Below are 24,597 nucleotides of genomic sequence, written 5' to 3' on the forward strand. Positions count from 1 at the left end.
GGGGATTTCTTCTGTGAAGTTTAGATTCAGTCAAAGGCCCCCACTTCAGGACGGAGAGGTTCACGTTGTGACCTTGAGACCGAAGGCTCCCCATCCCTAGATCAGATCAACAAAGATGTTCTCAACTGACTAAAGAATCCAGGTTAGAGTATTTTTCAAGGAACAGAGAGGGACAGGGCCCAAAATATGGCCTGTACTGTTAGATTCAATCAACAAATAATAACAGCTCACATTTATATAATGCTTGAGCCAGATACACAATGATAAAGCTTTACAATGATTATCTCATCCGACCCTCACGACAACCCTGAGAGGTTGGGACTATTATCCCCATTTTACAGATGAGGAAACAGGCAAATACAAGTTGAGTGATTTGGCAGATTTGAACTCAGGCCTTCATGCCTCGGTGTTATTTACCCTGTGCTCTTCCGCACCTACCTGCTTTGGTGTTGATGGGGGATGGCTGGTGTGGAAATCGTAGGGAGGTAGGGTGTGGCCCTGAGTTACTGTGTATAATCACGTGGGGAAGAGATGGAGGGGAGGAATTGGGAGCGTGTTGGGGTGGGAGTGGGTGTGGGTGTATTCAAAACAAGGAAGAGAGTTAATGAAAGTTAGTTGTGTGTTTACTGGAAGCCTAGGAGAAAAGAGGAAGTAGGGACTGGCGTGATTGCGCAAGCGCCAGGACAAAATGGCGTCCCTGTGTTGGCTCTCTTTAGCCTCCTCCCCTCGCCCAAGCCAGTGGGGGAGGGCCCAAAAGAGGGGCGTGTCACGTGATCCTGACCCCGGCTTCACACGCCCGTGGCCGCGCTGCCTGACGGGAAACGGAGGGGCGAGGGAACGAGGCGGTCGGCCATTTTGTGTCTTTCCTGTGGGACGCGGCGGCGCTTGTGTTGGACGGTGCGGTAGCCGTTGCGTGCTTGTATCCCTTTTCCTGCCTCTCCTTCCCTCTCTTGCTCTTTCTCCCCCGAGCGCACCAGCCATGGGGCGGAAGAAGAAGAAGCAGCTGAAGCCTTGGTGCTGGTATCCTTTGTCGGTTGGCCGGCGAGGCCCCGCGGGGGCGGCCGTTGGGGTTCGGCGGGGAGGGGGAGGGGGAGAGCCAAACCGAGGCTGAGGCCGCGGCCGCGGAGCGGGGCCCGGAGGAAGGGAAGAGAACCAGGCCGAGATCGAGGCTGTGGGGGCGGGGGGAGGAGGAGAGGCCGAGACCGAGGCTGCGGAGTCCGCGGGGGCAGGGAGGGGGGAGGAGGGAGGGGAGGCCCAGACCTAGGCCGAGACTGGGGCTGCGGCTGCGGAGCCCGAGGGAGGCCCCGGCAGCCGCCGCCCCTGCCGACGGAGGGCGGCCGGACTCTAAGGGGACATCGTGGGGACCCTCGGGCCGGCTTCGCGACCTGCCTCTTCCCCGGCCCGCCTGGACGTGGACTGGATCCACGGCTTTTTGTGGCGGGTGGGGGAGAAGGGGAGCTGGGCTTGGCTCCCCCTAATCTCCGGAGCCGGGGCCTCGTAGGAAGCCGCGCTAGGCCTTCCGGCCCGGAGGAGTCTCGGAAGGCCTTTCCCCTCCCCCTGGTGCTGCAGTTCATCTTGCTGGGTTCAGTGTAAAGGTCACTCCAAAGAAACGTACTTAAAATTTCCCCATCCCAGCTTCGTGCCTGACCCTTTTGTCCCGAAGTTGCAACGTTAACCACTATTAACGTTGTCTTAAAGAACTGGTTAAAAGGAAACCGCGTAGTACAGTGAAAAGGGAGAAAAAAGCCCTGGTAATCTGTCACGACTTGTGTGACGAGCCCCCGGATCTCGTTATCCTCATCTGTAAAATCATATTGGGTGCCTTAATAGATCCCTTTCAGTTTTGGATGCATGACTCTGTGAAAACTTGATTTGAGTTTTTGTAGGGGAGGGAAAGGACTTTTAAAAGACATCTTTATGATGCTGCATTTTTTTTTTTTTTTTAACTGTAATCCTTGTTGGGGGGGAATGATGGATTACTCTTGCCTTAGGTTGTTGGATTAATCTGTGTGCCAGGCCTTGGGAATAGAAAGAATAAAATAACAGCATTGGTCTAAAAGGAGCCTGCCAGCTAACAGAAGTGATTTCAGCTTGTTATTCAGTAGGCCACAATGAGGGAATTTCTAGTTTTTGCTAACATATAAATGCTGAATGGTTTGTAAATCAAGGATTTATTAAGTACCATGTTCTAGATTCTGGAGATAAAAACAAAACAAAAAAAATCTCTGCCTTTAAGGACCTTATTGTTAATGGCCTACTCTATGTCAAGTTTGGCCACCCACTTATTTTCTGTTTACCTTGGAATATTTTCTGGCAAAAGAAAATTTAAATATGTAAAAGCACAACAAACTCTTTCTATTCGGGTAACTTGGACTTTTCTTAAGCATTGAATTCCATGATTTTCTTTGACAGATGCAATTAAGAGACATGGGACAAAAAGACAAGTTAGTTTTGTCATTTAAAATACAAAAAAAAAGAAAGGAATTCGGTAAATAAAATAGCATCGATAGGTCGGATTTATGAATGTGGGACCTTGGGCAAGTCAGTTTTTGAGCCTCAGTTTTCTCTTTTCTAAAACAACGGGGTTGGAACAGACCTGGGTGAGGAGGTACCTTATCTTATACGTCTGTAATCCTACTTGGGACGGTGATGAGAAAACCATGGGAATGGGTGTGAAATTATGTGTGAAGAATATGTAGTAAGTAAATCGTTTGAAAAATTCTGAATGCCAAAGTTGTAAAATGCATGTAAGGTTGTAAACACAATTAACATGGATTCCTCACTATGTTCCTTAACAATATGATTAGGTATTGTAACAGAGATTTTGATGATGAGAAAATCCTAATACAGCATCAGAAAGCAAAGCACTTTAAATGTCACATATGTCATAAAAAATTATATACAGGGCCTGGTTTAGCTATTCATTGTATGCAAGTAAGTGGTTTTTTTCATACCTGTTGTTTTTTAATCTGTAAAAGTATTGTCCACATTTATTGTATTTTCTTCTGGGAAAGGGCTTGGGTGAATTTGTATTACAAATGTTAACAGCTGTGAACTTTAAATGCAAATGCAGTAATCAGATGTGTTTGCCAGTATTATGTTTTTTAGTCATAATTAAAATTTTCACTTAAGTAATTCAGGTAGAGGTTTGGACAGCATCTTTTGAAGTTATGCCCCTTAAAATATTATGTAGATGTTATACAAATCAGGTATCTGGAGAGAGGAATCTGATAGTGGTTTGAATTTTGCAAACAGAATTATCCAATTTTATTCCTAGTATACCAGTGCTTAATAACTGCTGTGCTGTTACTCATTTCCATTTAAACAAGACATTAGCCTAACTTTTTTGAAGGAGTATTTCATTTTATTCTTATAGAATTTCGAAAGAGTTCATTTAGATCATCCGTTTATTGCTGGGTTTCGCTAGTCTTTCTACTTTTGAGTAAGGAAAAATTTGTAACTTATTTTGAAGAGATTCTTAGAATGTATCCTGTTAATAAGTACTTTGGGGTCTGATTCAGCAGAATTTTCCCTGGCTTTGGTTAAATTGGCCCCAGTGATAATCTCTGAGAACTGATTTTAGTGGACTGTGTGGGAGGAAAAGCAAAACAAGATGTTTGTCCCAAGTTTAGCAGTAGTGTAGTGCCTATGTAGGGGCGCTAGGTGGCGCAATGGACAAAATGCCAGGCCTGGAGTAAGAAAGGCTTGAATTCAAATCTTCAGTTGGACACTTAGTAGCTGTGTGACCCTGGGCAAGTCATTTAACCCTGTTTGCTTCCTTCAGTTCCTCCTCTATAAAATGAGATAGAGAAGGAAATGACAAACTACTCCAGCATCTTTGCCAAGAAAAACCCCAAATATGGTCATGAAGAGTCAGACATGATTGAACAAAAGTCTTGATGAAAAGATCATTAGTGGTTTTCAAAGGGTTTTCTGCATATACTTTCTTTGTTAACAACCCAATGAGCTAGCTATGATAGGCAGACCCTTGTTTTGCAGATAAATTAGTTATAAAGAGGTTAGATGTCAGATAAATTAAGAATTGGAAATAGGATTACAGGCTCTTGAATTTGAGCCAAAGACCTTTTCCACCTAAGAAGCTTGCTCTTGTACTAGAATCCTGATTTCTGCTAGGTAAATAGGTACCTATTTATTTCTTTCTTCCTCACAGTTTCTTGTAAAATGAGTCTCTGCTCCTTCCTTCTCAGGGATGTTAATAGCAGGTGAGGGTGTTGAATATTTGTAGGAAGATACCATTTGAGTTTTTTGTTCTGACCTTTGCTTCCATCAGTGTAGAAAACTCCTTTATACCAATGCAGCCTCTGCTTACCAACCAATACCTCTACCAAGATGACTGCTGTGTAACTTCACTTCTTTGAGAGTTGCTAAGGTCATGGAGAGGTTGTCCTGCCTAGGTTCACACAGTATATGTCCAAGGCTAGATTTGGGTCCTGATCTTCCTAACTCCACGGCCTTTCAATGAATAGAGATTATACTATTTGTTGGGTAGTTTTAAGAAAGCCATGGTTGCTTAAGCTTACATAAGCCAGTAGAATTTAGGGAATAAACATGGATCATGCATTTAACAAAAATAATTTTAATTGACGCTATTAGGAGAAGCTGCCAATTAAATACTATGAATTTTTTAATTTGAGTTATATACATCATTAAATCTTCCAGGAAAGTTGAGATTTACATCTAAGTACATTTATGAAACCTAGCCAGCTGTCTGTTCTGATTGGAAGTACACTGGTAGGAAAGGGAAAAAAAATAAGTATTCTACCTCTGGAACAGTTATTCTATTTCAATAATAGGTGAGTGGCTATTGCTGAAATGTGTTAGGACATTTGTAGCTGTACTAAAACAGATGACTCATGTTATTTTAAAAGTAGATGGATCCTTGTATCTAGCAAAATACATAGTAAACATAAAATGGGCACGGTGGTTTACTGGAAAGGTCCTGAGGCTAAGATTCTGGTTTTGAGGATCCTTAAGTTGTAACCATTTTAAAACCAGTTTCCTTGTTTCTAAAATGAGAAAACTGGACTTCCAGCTCCAAAAAAAAACCTGATTTCTTCCTGATTCCTAGAGAGGTCTTCATGTTAACCAGTGTTTGTTAATATAAATTTCTTTTTTCTTCATCAAGTTGTGTAACAGAAAGCAAAAATGTTTTGATAATCTGTTTACTTTGTGGCTGGATAAAGTACATTGCTGATATTTTAAGCTCATGGACTTTCTCAATCTTCTTTCAGAAACCAGACCAAACAACCAACCTCTTCCCCACCCCCCCAGTCCTTTTGGAGCCTGTTTTAATTTCGTGGGGTACAGTAAAAACCTCATTAATACTTAAAGCCTTTTCAAGTGGTCTGCTTGGAAATAGACACCTAAAAGCAGTCCAAGATATTTTTGAAAGTAAAACACTTCTCAAAATTTTTCACAATTTAAACTTTAATATTTCATATATGACCCTCCCCTGCTCTCCAATTTTACACTTGAGTGATTTTTTTTTTAAGGCAATTGGGGTTAAGTGACTTGCCCAGGGTCACACAGCTAAGTGTCAAGTGTTTGGTCTGAGGTCAGATTTGAACTCAGGTCCTCCTGACTTCAGGGCTGGTGCTCTATCCACTTCGCCACCTAGCTGCCCTTTAGTGATGGTTTTTTAAAATGCTATCGAGCTTGGGATTTAATCGTTTGAGGGACCTCTTTTGAAAAATTTGACAAGCCAAATTTGGTCTTTATCTTAATGAAATGACAATAAATTGTTGTGATAGGTGCATAAAGAAACAATAGATGCTGTACCAAATGCCATACCTGGGAGAACAGACATTGAATTGGAAATCTATGGTATGGAAGGTATTCCAGAAAAAGATATGGATGAGCGGAGAAGACTTCTCGAACAAAAAACTCAAGGTGAATTTAAAGTTTTTGCTTTTCTTTCTCAAAATAAATTAAGTAATTCCCTGTTTTTTCCTTCCCTAAGAAAATACCTGGGACATGTAGAAAGATGTTAATTATTATTAGGTGATGGTTACAAAGAAACAAAGTCCATTACATTGGGAGATGATTGTGAAAGGGGGATGGGTTAAGGAGAAGTTGATAGAGTTCTCTTTTGGACTTTGTGAGTTTGAGATACTTAAAGTACACTTAAGAATAGATAGTCAGCTTCCTTCTCAGGTTAGATTGCCTTTGGGAAATTGTGTAGTACTTTTGTAATGGCCACCACTCACCCCCAGCTGCTTCTTAAAACAAAGATCCATCTTAGCATCAGAATTCAGATGATGCTGTGTGGTTGTTAGGGAATAATACAGTCTCCAAAGAATCAGTTGTTAGTTATCCATTGGACAGTGGGAAGGCTTATAGTGATTTGCAGGCTGTAATATGCTGCTAATCAGTAATTGCACAGGAACAGCAGCATGTAAAAGGTATTAGAAATGTATGACTAATAATGAGGAGGTGGGTAGGTCACTTAAGTAAAATTTTTCACTAACTGATAGCGCATATTCTACAAGTATTCTTTGTCAGTTCTGGAGGGAAGAACACATGGACAACATTCACATAGGAGATTAATGTTTTTATATCTGTGTAGTCAGTATAGTCTACGTCGTCATAGGACATACCATCAGTGAGGTCACAGTTCATTCAAAGTAATGTGTATTTTGTTACGGAATTACTTTAAAACTAGGTCAGTATGGTACAAGCAAGCTGTCAGGTCCTACTAACCAGAAAAGTCTTTAAGGACAGGTTGTGCAATGGTCTGTGTTTCTTATATGAGGACCGGTCTAGCAAATTTCAGAGGCCTTCATCACTGGAAGGTTTCTTCATCCAGGAACTGAATTATTTTGACTTCAGCAGTCCATGAAGACCATCTGATTTCAGGTTAGGAGATTGAAACTGAAATATTTGAAGTTTAAAGATTTGAACTGGAATGAAAAAATCCTCAATGTAAAAAATGACATAGTAATAATACTGTTCTAAGCTTTTTCCTTGCATTATCATAAAAATGAAACTTCATTAGCAGAGAGTCAAAAGAAGAAGCAACAAGATGATTCTGATGAATATGATGATGATGAATCTACAGCCTCAACTTCATTTCAGCCCCAACCTGTTCAACCCCAACAAGGTTACATCCCCCCAATGGCACAGCCAGGCTTGCCACCTGTGCCAGGAGCACCAGGAATGCCTCCAGGTAACACCTAAGTTACTTAAAATGTAGCAGTAAACCATAGAGTTGTATCTTGGGACCATTTTCTTTGGCTTAATTTCATTGTATTTACAAATTTTCTGACAGTTAAATTGTAACTCATTTCTTTTGAAAATTGTTAAATTTACAGGTATACCTCCATTAATGCCAGGTGTTCCGCCTCTGATGCCAGGAATGCCTCCAGTTATGCCAGGGATGCCACCTGGGTAAGGAAAATCTTTGTAACTGCTTTAGTTGGTTTGTGCCTAAATCCACTGGTCCTTTTCAACCCAATTGTTTCATCCAGAATTAAGAGCTATTGTTTTTTCTGTTCCCTTGTTCAGTATATGGCTTTATACATTGTGAACATGTGAAGCTAAGAACTGAGAAGACGTAACAATTAAATGCTGCAAATAATTTTAGAAATTACTCGCTTCTACAGAAAATGAATTTTTAGTTTCAGTTTGCTTTCATTAGCTATCTCTTTTAGTTGTCATTGCTGTAATTAAGATAGTTTATTGTAGTCCAACAGTTTCTGAGGTTTATAACTATCCATGACACGTGTGGACCAATGTAATTTATTTACTTGTTGAAGCATCAAAAATTTAAATAACTATGAGGTACCTGGGATTTTACTTAATCTTGTTGGATATGACAGGTAGTCAATACACTCCCACTGTATTTTGAAAATCACAGTTAGATTTTGATTTTGTCATACATTTTCACAGATTGCATCATCAGAGAAAATACACCCAGTCATTTTGCGGTGAAAACATGTAAGCATCTCATTCATAATGTAATTCAGGAGGTACATTCATGATGTCATTTTTTTGTGTATAATGATATTTATTCAGTTGACTTCAACAGTTTTGTAACTTTCTCACCAACCTTGAAAATCCCCATGGTCATTGACAGCAAGTATCTAAATAGCAGGAAAGAGAAATGGTTTATTTAGACTTGTAAATTAAACATAGGTTTTTAAAAGTTTTAGGTTATATTTGTCTCAAATGACTTCTACTTATGGGGTTTTTGTACTAAAGTTTGGTCTGTACTTAGAGATTGCCATCAACTAGCTAAATCACATTTTAATTGTTTAGGTATGAAACTTAGTATGTACTTTAAAATTTTTATTTTTCAAAGTCCATGACAGAGACTTAGGAATTGAGAAATTGAAGTGTTTATCTTATTTCTTTAGCTAGTTTGGAAAAGTTTTTATTTGGGAAAGAATGCTATTGAAATGTGTATATTTAGGGATTAAATGGTGGATCTTTTTAAGATTATGGATAAATAATAGTTTAATCCTTAAAATGAAGAAAACAAATACTTTGTCTCAGAGGCTAAATATATGTAGTCTTAAAACTGAGGCAGAAAGAGAATAATCCATTTCACTCAGATTTATGGCTATTTTCTATAGTAGGCAAAGGTATTACATTTCACTATTATGGTAGATGCTACCATATCTCATGGTAGCACCTTTTATTTTAAACAAGTTTATGAATGAAACATTAGATAATAAATTTGGTAGAGCATTCTGTTGAGGAAAAATGCAGGCAAGAAGATTGACTTTGCTCCTTTTTCTGGTAAAGTTTACTGGGTTTTTTGGTTTGTTTTTAGAATTTTTAGTCTTTGAGGGTTGTTGAAGGAATTGGTGGTTTTGGTTTTTATTTTTTTGTTGTGTGTGCTTTGAACTTGATTGGATTCATGAAGGCTTTTGAAGTCTTTAATCCGTGATTACTTCAAGTCTTAGTCAAGATGTCTTCTATAGTTTACTCTTGTGTTTTACGTTATGTTTGTTCTAAAATTTGTTTTTCCAATAGAATGATGCCAATGGGTGGAATGATGCCACCTGGACCAGGAATACCACCTCTGATGCCTGGTATGCCGCCAGGTAGGACATGCAGAATGCTTCCTTATGTAACATGGGTTTTGTAAGTTTATTTTTCAATTTGGATAACTAGATTTGACCCATGAGATGTTAGTAGGTCACATACTATTTTTTTTTCCCCTCTGAGGTTTGAAACAGGGAGTTAAAACTAGCACCTTATCTGTCAGCCTCAGCCGTCTCCTAAAACTGACAACCAGCAAATTAGCAAATGGCTTTTGAACAGCTGAACTTATTGCCAAGCCCTGTACCGAATCATTTAATGCACTTTGATGCTCATCGGTCATCCCTTTCTGCTCTCTTGGCTTTTTATATAGATAGAACTTTGACTAGCTTGGTTAGAAAATTGGGGAGCAGTCAGCTAATCACTATGAGAAATGACATTATCTTAAGCAAGAGAATATAAGAAAACTAAAAAACAAGTAAAAGAATTAAAGCACGGGATTCCCAATGAAGGAACACTACTTAGGCCTTAGACCTTTGGGATCGCACTATGTCATAGCACAGTAATTGAATTTATCTTTGTGATGATTCCGAATTATTATGAAACGAACATAATAGTCTATTGTTTTATACTATTATAGTTTTATCTATGTTTATTCTAAAATTTGCTTTCTAATAGAATGATACTGATGGGTGGAATGATGCCATTTGGACCAGGAATACTGTCTCTTATGCAGTTAAATATATGTTAAGGCAGGGAAGTGTAAATCCGTTTTAGAAAGATTTCCATTAAATATGAGAGTTTTGGCACTTGTTAGTGATTGGGACAAAGAAAGCAAGCTTATATTTTAAATTACTTGATCATTGTTTACTTTGGAAATACACACAAATACCTGATTTTGTGCACATTTGCATTCTACTTCAGAAAGTTTCCTTGTACTTTACAAACACTAATCCAAGTATCAAGTCTAGAATTTTAGTAAATTCAACCCTGGGCATAAGTTCCACACTGTCCCCTTTGGTGCACTACTCTGCATATTTCCTGTATAGAATGCTTGTCACCTTCTTTTAGGCCTGTAGAGAAATAGGGAAGGGGCAGGGGTTAAAGGTTTTTCATAAGGGCCAGATGCCACAGTTCTGAATTAATTGAATTTATGGATCAATTTCTAAATTTTTGGTTTAGAAACATTACATATTTTACATATATTAGCCTCAGTGTTTTGTAAAAATAGTTTTTTATTAATGAAATGTTTAACAGACTGACCAAATTTCCACTCATTTTTAGGTATGCCTCCACCTGTTCCTCGTCCTGGGATGCCTCCTATGACTCAAGCACAGGCTGTAACAGCACCTGGTATTCTTAATAGACCACCTGCACCAGCAGCAGCTGTTCCTACTCCCCAGCCTCCAGTTACTAAGCCACTTTTTCCTAGTGCAGGACAGGTAAGGTGTTAATTGATTAGATTCTGGATGTTTGCATTTAATTGTAAATAACTGCTATTTCTCATGCATATTACTGAGGTTATAGTTCAGTTTTTCTTTTGGAACCTTTTAAATAGCAGTTTGATATTAGGTATTGGTAAGGATTACACCTATGTGGAGACCATTTGATATCCTCTATTCAGAATAGCCTGAAAGCTGTCAGAAACTTTACATTGCTTTTTCACGTCAAGACCTTTGGACAAACTAGTTTCACCCTTTCATGACTTGGCTCTAACTGTGGCTCAAAGTTAATTTCTTTGCATGGATATGAAAAAAGAAAGAGCTGACCTTGGGCAAGTCACTTAACCCCAATTGCCTTACCAAAAAAAAAAAAAGAGAGAGAGAAAGAGCCAGGCTTCTATTAGGTGAGCTGAAAGCGAGATGAGACTGGGATGAGGGATGAATGATGAATATTTCTGTCTGCTTCACCAAATGACTATGTGACTCTCTCCAGGTGAATATAGAAACATTTTGAAAGGCTATTGGGATCATGAATTCTTTGCCTCCAAACTAATAGAAGATGATCTTTTCTGGTTGCATATTGACTTACTTAGAAAACCAAAAATTAACATTTATATCTTATTGTATATTTATTTTGTTAAGCATTTCCCAATTACATTTTAATCTGGTTTGGGCTGCACTTGGGAGTTTTTAGGGCTTGACTTCTATACTTTTGATCTAATTCATCTTATATTCTTATGACACAGTTGTCTGAGAAAGTTAATTTTTTTTTCCAAGTTAAACGTTTAAGTGCTTGTTATATTCGACATACTATACTATTTATTTTTATGACTAAAGATGAGGACAGTAGGTGTACCTTAGTTGTCTAGTTGATTTATAGTGAATATGTTCAGGCTTGATGAAAATAACATTAAACCTGTATTTATTTCCCCCCTTTTTGTTTTACCTTTTTCACTATTTTGATTCAGAATCAATCAGTGGACTCATTTATAGAAAAACCATGAAACATTTGGAACAAAGAGGTTTCTCTTTAATTGATAACATTTTGGGTGTGCCTTTTTGATTGGTATTAAACGCTATGTGAAAGTGATAACTTCAACTTTCTAGTTAATTTTTCTAGTACTTGAGTGTTTTTTTAACATGGAGAGAAGTGCATTCATTTGAGACAGTGACAGCATGAAGTTTAACATAAGTTCTTGGTATTTGATTCACTCGTTTACTTCAGACTTGAAAGTATTTATCTGGAATATTCATTCATAGGAAAAAATTTTAGCTAGGTTGGGTGGGTTTCTTTTTTTTCCCACTTCCCCGCCCTCCCTTTTTTTTTTGAAGGCTTGTGACCATTGCCATTGGATTGTGTTTGTTGTAAATGAACATGTCCTGCCTGCCTTTTGTAATAACTATATCAAATTGGATTATATTTTGCAGGGAAGGTAAATTCCTCATTTACAAAAATTCAATCTTTAGGTTAAAAAGTCTACCACGTGGCTTATTTTCACCCATTTGTTTGGAGACTTTTCACTGTTTCCTTTCTTTTGTGCTACAGATGGGGACACCTGTTACAAGCTCAAGTACAGCTTCATCCAATTCAGAAAATCTGTCTGCATCTTCTAAAGCTCTGTTTCCTAGCACAGCACAAGTACGCAGGAAGTTGCAGTTAAAAAAAAAAGCTTTACAACTTAACCCTTTGGACCCTTTTAAACCTCAACATTGAGATATGGCTAGTTTTTAAAAAAAACAATTATCACTAACTACTGTCATGAATGCTAATTTTAAAGCTCAGCGGAAAAACAATACCCCAAATTTCTATGGCTCTAAAGGGTTAAAAAGCATGTAAGCATTAAATGCTTCTTAGTGGCCAATGGTTAGCTTGATGCATGATTAAGCTCTTGATTTATGCTGTTTAATCTAATGCATCACATTTAATGTGCAGGAATTCAGTATTCTGAATTCTATACTAAAGTTGAAATATTTGGCTTTGTTTTCTCAGCTTTGGTGATTTATTTTTTCAATTCCAGAAAAACTGCTAAAGTTACTGATATTTTAAAAACCACATAAATTATCCCTAATTTAGTCTTTCTGTTGGACTGATGATTTGTGGCCTACTTTTAAAACAAATTTAATGAGAGCATTTCAGTATTCTTTGTTATAGGATGCTTTTAAAGGACAGATGAATTAGTCATTACTGATACTGTGTTTAGTAACAGTGGGATTTGCACAAACATGACATTCTTGGCAGTTTCTAACATTTTTGAGCTGCATTGTAGATTAATAATTGCTAAAAACAACTAATTAGAATGGTGAAAAGAGCAAATCACAGTATTCCAGTATATGACACTATACTCGATCATCAGGAATAACTGGATAGCTTTGTGTAAATTTTTCTTAAATTTTGGGGTGAGGTGGTGAAAGAAATTGAAGTTACACATGCTGTCTTGTTAGTTTGAATTGATTTGTATTTTGGTGGTTGCTTTTGTCAAGTACCTTTTGACATAAATCTTCGGGAGTATATTGGGTTTTGTGGGACTTTTATGTTGTGTTCTTGAGTTGCTTCGATATAATTTTAAGGCTGGAGTGCTGTATTGTGGGCTAGCTTATTTTATATGTGCTTTTTTTAAAAAAGTTACTACCTAAATGAAATTATTTGGATATTTGAGTTTTGCTAATTAAGAATTGTAATTCACAGGCTCAGGCAGCTGTTCAAGGACCTGTTGGTACAGATTTCAAGCCTTTAAATAGTACCCCTGCGACAACTACCGAACCTCCCAAGCCTACATTCCCTGCTTATACTCAGTCTACTGCTTCAACCACTAGTACAACGAATAGCACTGCAGCCAAACCAGCTGCTTCTATAACAAGTAAGCCAGCTACTCTTACGACAACCAGTGCAACCAGTAAGTTGATCCATCCCGATGAGGATATATCACTGGTAAGTGGTTTTCAGTTTTCACTGATAAATATGGCTACAAAAGCAAAATATTTTAGCAGTATTTCACCTTTTAGTGAGAGTGATCACGTACAGGCACGTACCTTTGTGTTAAAAGATTTTGATGCTCATAAATTATTTACCATTCCTGGTTCATAAAGGAAACATTCAAAGGGTATTTAGCTCTGGTATTTCCTATTTTGAATGTTAGAATGGATTTGAAATTATACCTTACTTGCTTTCCCCTTTAATATTTTAGTTAACATAAATCTTAGAATAGGTGTCAGCCAGTATCAGCAGGTCACCAAAACAAATATCAAGAATGTTACTGACTCTCTTCCTTGTTATCTTAACATGTTTTAAAAGACCATGTTTTAAGTGTGGTCGGTTATTTAAAGATAGTTTGACAATAAGAAGTTAATACTGAGTTTACTAGGCCTGCTTTAGTTGTAATGTTGAAGATTACTAGGGTCTATTTTGGATGGTTCACCTAGAAAGTTAAAAAATTATGCTGATAATTAAAATACTCAGTCCAGGATGGTTTATGGGTGTTTTATTTTGAGTATTTTAACTACTATGTCCAAAGTTTCTTAGTGTTGACTAAGTTCTGTGTGTTGAGGTTTTAAAAGTATTTTGCTTAATTCCATTCTTAGGAAGAGAGAAGGGCGCAGTTACCTAAATATCAGCGTAATCTTCCACGACCAGGACAAGCCCCTATGGGTAATCCACCTGTTGGACCAATTGGAGGTATGATGCCACCACAGCCAGGAATTCCTCCACAGCAGCAAGGAATGAGACCTCCATTGCCTCCTCATGGTATTCTTTTTTTTGTTTGTTTCCTGGAACATAACCTTTCTATAGATTTTAAAGTAATTGACGTTGCAGAATGTGTTTTTAAGGGCCTACTTACCTGTGTTATATCTTTGGATATGTTTTATAGGTCAATATGGTGGTCATCATCAAGCCATGCCAGGTTACCTTCCTGGGGCTATGCCTCCATATGGGCAGGGACCTCCAATGGTACCCCCTTATCAAGGTGGGCCTCCTCGACCTCCGATGGGAATGAGACCTCCTGTAATGTCGCAAGGTGGCCGTTACTGATGTTACTTCGCCCAATCTAATAGGTTTGGAGATTAAACCTTTTCTCATCTTGTGCTGTTTATATAGCCAAGCTTTCGTCAATTAAGGCTTCATTGTGACTTTAACAAACATTATCTTCTCACATACCAGGAACTATTGGACATTTTGTTTTACACAGGAAAATTTTATTTGGAATAATAAAGCAGGAACTTTTCCTGATGTTGCAATTTATACTGTATGGCTTCTTTTTCATGTTTCATCTAGGTTTTTAGAAGTGAAGTATAGTAAATATGGTTCGTTAAATTGTGAAGGCGCTGGAATTACATGAACATACCACCTTAAAGGCAAGTTCTGTAACCTTATGTTGCTATTTGTAAAGTTATGCCTTCGCAGCATTTCATATGCTGTTGGACTTTATGTCCCCAACATAGCTTGGTGAGGGCTGTAACTGTTTCCAAGTACCTGTACATTGGAAGTCTGAACGTGTAACAATATTTAATGTACTTAGAATTCCTCATGTTGCAGGGTTTAAAAAAAAAAAAAAAACAACTGACCCACTAAAGGTCGTGTGACTTTTCTGTACTGTTAAAACTTAATTGTAATAAAATGAAAGAAAAATTGATGCCTTTTTATTCATGACCAGCTGTGGACCACTGCCTGAAAGGTTTGTACAGCTGCATGCCACAGTAGATGTCCACATATAATAAAAATGCATAGTTACTGGCAAAGTTTTGATATACTCTCCAATTTTGTGTTTGAATTGCAGGTCACTCTTTAGCTGCATGGTGAAAGTTGCTTATTTCTGAGCAATAGACATAAAGTTGTACTTTTATTAACTCATTTACTGTTTATTAGACATAATGCAGAGTATGAATACACCATTACATGATGAGTATAAACATTTCAGTGCTTTCTTCCCTTGATTTCAATACATTGCAGGTGACTTTAGAAATTTAGTATATGAGTTTAACACACCTTCCCTACTGCTGCTGGGTATATAGACTCTAGTGCCAGACACATATGTAATTTAGGATTGTTTCGTTTAATACTCTAGTCATGGACCTCAAAAGCTTTACAGGTGCAAGCTTCTAGAAGTTTAGCCACATACTATAAATGTTTTCTATATTTGTCTTAAAACATTGAAAACTCATACTTGATGCTACACTAATTTTTAAAATTTGTATCCTAAGATTAAAACGTGTATAGTTTGATAGTTCCCGTATAGCAAGTTGGTTACATAACTTTACTAATTGTATTGCTGAGCATCTTTGAGTTAATATTAAGCTTATGAGGGACTGTGAAATTAATAGGAATTTGTTTTATAGTCTTAAATCTGCATTAGTCTTTTAAATCTCAGACTCCATCCACTAACTGCATCTAGCAGCTAGTGATTATTGTAGTCAACTGGCTTATGATTATTGTGGATATTATCACTTTGTCATAGGATATTTAAAAATTTGATGTAAGAACTGACTTATGCTCTTCATTTGTAGAAATAAGACTTTTTAAAGTTTTTAAAGAGCTTTTGTTGTGTTTTATTAATAGATTATCTGGTGTTTCTCTTGTAGTTCTCTTTATTTTCATTTAAGTTTATAGTTAACAGATGTGATTTTTTTCTTAAAGAATTCAGTATATAGTTATAGAAGGTTTATCTGTAATGTCATCATAAACCTTTTCCATCTGGTATTAATATTTATTTCTAAGAGCCAAATTACTTCACTGTTTATAAATTTTTATATGAGGGTAAGGGAAGAAGAGTTGTGATTTGATACTTTATGAAATATTTTCACATTCTTTATGAAACAATTTAAACTCAAGAAATAGATATTTTATTGTAATAAAAATGACTTGAATTTGTTAATATGGTACAAGTCTTAGTCCTCAAGCATGGTCTTTTATCAAGTGTTTTGCCTTTTTGTTTCAAGGAAACCCATGTCTGAATTAAATAGTGAAAATCATTTATTTGAAAGATGCTCAGCATTATAAACATTTTCATAGTTGTCAAGTTGTCAGCTACTATTCCATTCTTTTGGTAAGAATTTTCTTTCTGGTGTGTTAGAGACACATCCAAGATCACTAGTCTTGGTGGTAACCCAGCTGGGAACTGCATAAGAGCCCCTGCCCCCAGAGGGATCTTATGCTCAGTCTTGAAATTCCCCAAAAAGCTTGTAACTGTACAAAAGGATAACAAATGGTTAAAACGTATTTGGCATCAGTAGGCAGGAAAAGATTTCTAAAACTAAGTTAATTGGAAGTGCATTTAGTTGTGACATGCCTGCAAAAGTAGATTTTTGGTAGATTGTAATGATTTATGTGATTTAAATGTGTGGTCTCTTTAATTGACTTGTATGGACTCATCTTGTATGAAGTTGTGAATTTCCATTTTATATATGAGACCATTATTTTACAACAAAGTTCTTAATGCATTTTGAAGTCTATGGATCAAGAACTTGGTGTGCAGAAGTTAATACTTCTAGTGGCTTTGATGCATCCATTAAAATATGATTAAACTTCTGGAAAACACTTTCTTGTGCCTAACTGCTTTTGTGGTCCATGGTGGTATGTATTACTTAAATTGGAATAATAGAGATGATTTTGTCACTTTAAAAGTTTCCTGAAATAATTGGTAAAATTGTAGCAGAAATCCTATGGAGTGGGTTAGCTGGGCAGGCAGTATAATTTCAATGATTAAGAAAGTGACAAGACTGATTTACTCTGGTCTGTCAGTTTCTCATTTTTCCTTCAAGACTAGCTCTTTAAATTTGTCTGGCACTAGTTGTTCTGTATGAACTATTAGTTGTATGGTTAGACAACCAACCAACTGAGGGTCAAGTGGCTGGTGAGATTTTCATTTCACCTAGAACATTTCTAGTTTAGTGACATAGCATAATAAATTTTACAAGATATGGGGAAAATATATAGTAGGTGTATTAATGTTCCAGTGATCAAGCTGCAAATTAAATGTTTATCTCAGCACCTTCTTTCTAATTTAAAAGTGTGGGGGAACCCCCAACAAATAAAAAATGTGGGCTTAGTATGAAATTATAATACACAAGTAGTAAAAAGCTGATTTTTCTTTTGTTTGCTTGATCATTGGGATTTTGTTCATTTTTTATGCATGTCTTTAAAATTAATTGGGTCATGTTTTTCTAAAATTGAAATTTTCTTCTTCCTATAGCCCTGCCATAGGACAGGCTGAGGCTGAGTCTCAGTGTTGCCCTGTTCAGTCTGAGGCAAGTGGGATTTATTTTATTCCTTATGGGGGCTTTCACAGCTTTATGGCTGTTGGATATTTATGTCCCCAAACTTGCAGCAAGTTTGGTGAAGGCCCCTAAATTTAATTAAATTTAGGATTTTTATAATCTTTTGGCAGAGAAGGCTCTATATTAATATTCCTGTTTGACTGTGGTGTTGTTAGATAAACAAAACTGAATGTTAGGCATTTATTAGTCCTACTATAGAAACATTAAAATTTTCTGAAATTAATCTTACATGTTATATAGTGTTTTGACTGCCTCTACTTAGTTGCCTTCATTTGGAGGCATGAAATTTGTTCAGTTATGCTATATTTGTATTTATGACCTATGAAAAATTGAATTACCCAGCTTTTTAACTGAAACATTGCATTAGACCTTAGATACATGTTTGATAATTAAAGTAATTTAATATTAAAAATTGCATTTAAAATGAAACTTTTGTTATCTATAAATATTTGATATTTTAAAGTCACCACATTAGAGCAAATGTTAATGTAGAGCCCCTACATTACATGGGGAGGGGGGAAGAGAATAGAAATTTGATTTTATAAAGGCTACTAAAAGAAAGGAAAGAAATTTTGAGCATAACAGACATCAGTTTGAAAGATTAGTGGCTAATGTGTTTAATCAACCAAAAAAGTTGGAAAATGTGGTATATTTTAAAGTTAGTAATGTGCTTTAAAATTGCAATATTGAGATAATTTTGAGGTTTCTTTTCAGGCTAATTGAATAGAGTCCCAATCCATTCTAACTAAATTTTACTTGGTGAGACAAAAGCTTAAACCTAGATTAACATCTTTATTCATAAGTTTTGGCCCACCATTCTGCCTCTTGGAAAGCCTTTTTTTGAGCAACAAAGTTAAAAGCAGTTTAAGCACTTAAGAAATGTTGGGTTTTATTTCTCTTTAGCATTTTTAAATGTGAAATTAAAATATTAAATTATTACCAAATCGCCAAATTGTTTTTAAGGTTTTATAAAGATGATTTTTCACTCTAGTTTTTAGTGGATGATAAAAAAAATTTTTAACTTTTTCTTTAGCAACAAACTTACTGCTTCTGATTTCATTATTGCTGTTTGAATAATTATGATCGACAAATCTAAAAAGATAACCTGATACAGGAGGAGTCAGATATTTGGCTCCTTCCATAGCATTAGCTATTATTTTGTGTTAATACTAATGTCTAGAAATTGTTCTAATACTTACTAATGCCAGAACTTTAGATAAGTCTGAATCAGCTGAGAGCTCTTATATCCTCCTTAGGAACTATTCCTGTGGTATGATGGATTTTGCTACTCTTTTATCTTAAAGGGTGGTATTTCATAAGGGAGACCCAAAGTCTATTTTTGAAAAAAGAATATAATTAATGCATTAAAAAGTAACTTTGTAATTTGTGCTTTAGTAGATAAGTAGCAATTTAGAGATAAGACTTAACTAATGGTTCAGGTATCTGCAGCATCTGTTGGTAGCATCAGATAAGTGTTATGGTTATTTGTTTACAAAGACAGTGTTTTGTTTTAATAAAATGAACAGTAGATGTCTTCAAGCATAATGATAATGCTTGTTATGTAGTCAGGTATAGGAACCCTCTTACACATTATTTATATTTCCTGTCACTTTGTACAATAATCAACCATTGTATTTTTAAACGGGTATCCTCCTTTGATCTAGTTGTGGGTCATCCAATTCTGAATGCTCTGGATTTGATTTTCTTTTCCTGTAAGTCTTCAAGTTAACATAATTTTGGCTAAGAGGAGGCATGAAATCTTAAGCTTTCAGATTTTGCCTCTGATACAGTTGTTAATAGAAATACTTGATGGAACTTTGTAAATAATGTTTTGTTAATTGCTTTTCTGGCAGTTAACTGCTATGATTTGAATTTTCCCCTTTCATGTAACTAGAATCATTTACTGTCATTGTGTGGGTTTCATAGTGTAGGAGTCACCTGATTATGCCTTATATAATATGTAAAGTGTCCCATTTAAAATCAGAAGCACTTAGCTTTTTATAGCATTTTTAGTACAGTGCCTTGCACTTGTTGGTGCTTATAATTTTGTGGTTGATGCTGAATTACTAAAATATTTTCCATAACAAACCCTTCACCCCCCATTATGGATCATATTTAGATGAATGTGTAAAGAATGGGGAAGGGAAAGCTTCTGTTTGGACTGCTCTGACATTTGCAGATCATCATCTTCATATCATAGTATTCAAGCATTTGTAGTTTTTTCCTGAACCTAGCATTGGTTGGAAATGAAGAGTGAGTGTGGCTTGTGAAAGAATGCTGCACTGTATAATGATCCATTGGAATGTTGCTGTCTTATTAACAGAAGCAGAATGCCTTTGTAAATAGATTTGTTCTTGGCCCTAAGGAAGAAGTGTCCTCTCCCCCTTCCCTGCCTTTCCTCCTAATGTTAGAGTATCTGCTACTCTAAAAGTCTGTTAAAGTCAACCCAGCTTGTTTATGAAAAATCTGATGTGTAACTTTAAAAAAAAAAAAGAAAGTGATTTTAAGACCTAAATATAGATCTTAAGAGGATACTTTCTGGTGGTTAACTAGGGTGCACCTACTTTGAGGCTATAATGGTGGGTGCTGGCCAGTGCTTATTCAAGAATAACAGATTAGTTGAAGGTTTTCTTGATTGATAGGTAGAAGGATTTTAAGTTTTTAGGAGCTTGGAGGTTAAATACCATATATGTAATCAAATTACTCAGGATAACTGCAAGGGACATGCGTGTAAGTAAAATCTACCTTAGTTATTATTACTTATCACTTTCGTTTCATTGAAAGCTATTTTTTGATGCTAAATTGCAATTTATAGTTATGGGTGCAGGTGTGTGAAACATTTGACAAAATACAATTTTGCCATATGAGTAGATTGGCAAATAATTTTGGCATTTGTTCTGGTCCTCTAGTATCACTGACACACTAGGAGTTTCACCACTAAGGTGATTTAAATTTAGAGGGTCTCCAAGATTTGCCTTTCGTGGTTGAATTTAGCAGTGAGTCCTCTGCTGTCCAATGTGGACTAAATAATCATGGTGATCTTCCCTTAAGCCCAGCAAACCTTTGGTATTTATATTGTTTTGGACAGATCCTCTGTGTCTGGATTTTAAATCACATAGTTGGAGGCAGAGATGGACTGCTTTCTGCATCCTACTAAAGGAGTTTTTTAGAAACGGTGATTTTCTGTATTGGCCCGACATTGGCAAGACGTTTTCATATAGGGAAGAGTTCCTACTCATACTTTGCATTTGGTTTTGTGTCCTCCAAAGTAATGACATAATTTTTTGTCATATTGGGAAAATTATTTTCATCTTAACATAAGTTTTCCTTAATATTTGCTTCATACACAGTTCAACATTTTAAACTGGAAGAAAGGAGGAGTATCAGTATAAAGACATGGAGGAAGTAACAGTGATATCATCATCTACTATCATCACAGATTAATAAGACTACCTAATAACTAAAGTGGGCAAGGGGAAAAACAATATAGGGGAGAAATAGAGATTTTCCCTTTATGGTAGAAAAGACCTCTAACCAAAATTATATAGCAGATCTTTTTTTTTTTTAATTGAAATTAAACAGTAGAAATCCCAGTTCTGTCATCTTAAGTTTTGACATTTTAAAAGAAGTCACTTGTCTGTGGTGTAGAATTTTCTTTAATTTAGAAGTTTTCTCTTTATCTTGAGATTCTGCTCCTTTAGAAGCAATTGCTTTTATTAAGTCAACATAAATATCAGAATATGCAAATTATATCATTGGTTAGAAGGAATCATTTCATCATTCGGATCAGATCACACCAAATTTAATAGCCCATGTAAAGTAATTTTGTGGCATTTAGAGAAATAACTAATGTTTAAATAGCAGGCTCTGAGGAAATTTAATGCACATTGACTTTATAACTATGGATTGAACTCCTCAGTTTAATACAATTTGTGTTTTTGTTAACTAGCAGCAGAATTTCAGCATTTGCTACTTACTGGTAGAGAAGAAAAATCCCACAGCACTGCCAGTACAGGTTAGTTTAATCTGTAAGTACCTGATGTTCCTATTTGAAATATTGTTTTCAACATATCCATATAACCACACAAGGAAAAAAAAAGCCTTCTAGTTAAATATGACTACATCTAATATTGGCTGCTTTGGACATGTAAAAACACACACTTGGGGGCAAAAGCAGTTCTAGACCCGCTGATTTTAGGTCATCATAATGACGCTCCCTTATGATCTGGCTCTTTGTGGTTGACCCAAAATAGATGTGCTCTCCATGAAAGGAAAAGGCAGTAGGGGTTTTGTTTGGCCAAGGCTGGAGTACTGGAAACCAGAGCTTGGATTCATCTGTTGTTTGAGCCTCTCTGCATTCTTTCTCGCATTCTCCCTTTGTTTAAGATAACACTTTTATAGTGTGGCTTGAAGTCTTGAAAAAATGTTCACTCTCTACAGCTTAGGAACACCAAATGGTTGTACAGGCATAAGATAGAAAATGTTAAAATAGTGTACATTTTGACTATAGATGTTTTAGTTTTGCTACAAACAAGCATTAACTTTTTGCTTATTTTACATTAGAATATACCTCAATTTTATGTTACTGTTTGACTTTTAGGTACTTTTTACCTTTGTACTAAGAACAGCATAAAACCTCATTCGTTACATCTAAGTTAATGTAAAACTCCACATCAGGAAATTCAGGCAGATGCTGCAAGTGTGATAACTTTGGGTGGGAAATAATTATATGTATATATTTTAACATTCAGTTTTTTATTCTACCAAGGGCTTGAAATTATGCTAACCATGTTCAGTTTTTTTTCTCTTTAAAGTATTGCTTATTTTTGGTTCTTAAAGAAGAGTATGTGTGACTTATTCTGGGAATTGGGAGTGGTATGAAGAAATGAATCTTTAAGCAACATAGATAAGCTATATAAATATGGACCTTAAAATACGGGGAGACTACAAAGCACTTATTCTTCAGAGGCTTAATTTCCCCTCCTCCCCTTCCCCAATCTTGAGCTTTGATTATAATGTCTTCCTTTCACATTCATTACTGTGGGAAATTTGGGGGGAGTGGGAGGTTGGGAGGGGAGTACAAAGATTCATAGGACTTCATCTCTGGAAGCTACATTTTTTGAATTTTTTAACTTAAGGTTTTTCCCATATAGAAATTGGGAAAACTTAAATTTTAAAATAGATATTTACTTAGTCTTGTGCTCCTGCTAAATTGGAGTTATAACTATTTGAAAACAGTTGCCTTTTCATGATTTCATAGACAAGTCTTGTTTGGTTAAAATAAATCTAGGGTTATCTGCTGGTAATGTGTTTTTTTTTTTTTTAATATTTACTGTTGTTTCTTATACGAAATTACCTGAGGGCAAAGGTTCCCTGCCTTTCACAGTTTAAACTGTATTTAAGAAATGGAGTAGATACAGTGGAGATTTGGTTTTCCTTAAAACTATCTCTATACGAGCTGTCTTCCTGGTGAGTACCATTTTACACTTTTATCTCAAGTTTTACATTTTTAAAAAAATGAACTAACTTAAGGCACCACCTGCATATAGTTTTAAGCAGAATTCCTCTGTAGCCTTCCAGGATTTACCTTAAACCAGGAGCATTAAGAAGGTGATATTGCATGGCTTAACATTTCCCCCACTTTTCTTTTGAAAGTGTTAGGTTAAGAAGAAATCCAAAATATTTCATTTTGAAAAAAAAAATAGCATTTTCTACCCAGGGCTTTAAAGTATTGAGTCAATTAATCTTTGTCAGTCAGGTGTAGAGCTACAGTTATGTAGTAATTGGAGCCTACTTTGTTCGGGTTAAGTGAGAAATAATGATTTGTTGACTAGTTCATTTTTAAGTGAATGTTCAGAAATTTCAAAAATATTTTAATTTAGATAGTGTTTTGAAAGGGCTTACTTGAATATAAAGTCACTTGCATAGTTTATTTTTGGAGTTCTCTTAAGCATGAACGTTGCACATATTTCTTTATAGTACTAATTATGCACACAAGTAGGTACTTTTAGTTTAGGAGTTTTTGCCTGATTCTTGCTAGTGTATCTAGCCTCTGAGTATATATCAATGTAATTGTGCTGCCTTTTGCTCCTTGTTTCTTCCCAATGTAGCAAAATTGTTTTTTTTTTTAGCTTACAGCTTGGTTAATTGCCAGCATTTGCTAAAGGTGCTTTCCTCTCATGAATTCCCTGCTGTGATTTTGTGAACCCTTGACAGAAATGACACTTTGAAGTTTTTTGGTATACAGAAATGGTGGTTGTGCAAAAACAAACAAACCCTCAGAAAATAAGAATTTTCTGAATGTGTTGGAATTATATCTCCTGGAACTGACACTAAATGAACAAATCCTGACTCTTTGGGTGGTGTCTGTAAGATTTGCAATGAAATAAAACCTGAAAGCACTGTGTCCTTTCCTAGATTAAGTATTACAGAAAGTGCAAATGTGGTAAGTATGTGTCTTTAACTGCATGTAATGGTTGCCATGACCAGCAACCAAATTACATAATTAACGAAAATTTAGAATTCCTGATTTGGGACTCATCTTTGTATATGTATCTAACATTTACAGAAGTGTGTGTGTACAATGATTAAATGAGATGGATTTACTTCTTTTGTCTGTGTTGCTTTTTTGTTTGGGGGCAAAACAAAACATGAAGTTGTAAGTATTTTGAACTTCCTTATTCAGGGTTGCAGTCAGTGGTTATTAATGATGGAGATGACTTCAAGAGGAGAACTGCTTACTGTTGCCTATTTGAAATTAAAGTAACAGCTTACAAATCTTAAAAGCATCGAGGGCGTGCTTAGCAGTATTTCAGATGACCACTGAAGATGGGAAGGATTGCCAGCATTTTGAATAATCGAAGGCAAAAAAAGATCCAGG

At 36.1% G+C, this 24,597-nt stretch overlaps 1 protein-coding gene and 1 long non-coding RNA gene across 5 annotated transcripts; both read left to right on the forward strand.

Moving 5' to 3' along the window:
- Positions 1-816: 816 nt before the first annotated feature.
- Positions 817-15,027, forward strand: ZNF207 (zinc finger protein 207). 4 transcript variants are annotated; one of them, XM_027861555.1, is made up of 11 exons: positions 817-1,020; positions 2,808-2,934; positions 5,772-5,910; positions 7,016-7,186; positions 7,332-7,407; positions 7,909-7,956; positions 8,998-9,068; positions 10,291-10,448; positions 13,135-13,377; positions 14,028-14,190; positions 14,315-15,027. In XM_027861555.1, the coding sequence occupies exons 1-11, from the start codon at positions 980-982 to the stop codon at positions 14,473-14,475; spliced, it is 1,398 nt and encodes a 465-aa protein (XP_027717356.1). In that variant the 5' UTR covers positions 817-979; the 3' UTR covers positions 14,476-15,027. The 4 variants fall into 4 exon arrangements, with proteins under 4 accessions (XP_027717356.1, XP_027717357.1, XP_027717358.1 ...); XM_027861556.1 differs by having other exon boundaries at positions 7,019-7,186; XM_027861557.1 differs by lacking the exon at positions 7,909-7,956.
- A 2,606-nt stretch (positions 15,028-17,633) lies between these two features.
- LOC114042827 lies at positions 17,634-24,322 on the forward strand. The gene is made up of 2 exons (XR_003569032.1): positions 17,634-23,186; positions 23,849-24,322. It is a non-coding gene; the product is annotated as an uncharacterized LOC114042827 (long non-coding RNA).
- The last annotated feature ends 275 nt before the right edge of the window (positions 24,323-24,597 follow it).

This window comes from Vombatus ursinus, unplaced genomic scaffold (genome assembly GCF_900497805.2).
Source record: "Vombatus ursinus unplaced genomic scaffold, bare-nosed wombat genome assembly UNPS02014768.1, whole genome shotgun sequence".
Classification (NCBI taxonomy): Eukaryota; Metazoa; Chordata; class Mammalia; order Diprotodontia; family Vombatidae; genus Vombatus; species Vombatus ursinus.

What these genes read in the sequence shown, in the direction of transcription:
- ZNF207 (XM_027861555.1), top strand. Translation starts at nt 980, where the DNA reads ATGGGGCGGAAGAAGAAGAAGCAGCTGAAGCCTTGGTGCTG. An exon ending in GATGCCTGGTATGCCGCCAG is followed by an intron (nt 9,069 to 10,290) that starts GTAGGACATGCA and finishes ACTCATTTTTAG; the next exon opens with GTATGCCTCCACCTGTTCCT. An exon ending in CCGATGAGGATATATCACTG is followed by an intron (nt 13,378 to 14,027) that starts GTAAGTGGTTTT and finishes TTCCATTCTTAG; the next exon opens with GAAGAGAGAAGGGCGCAGTT.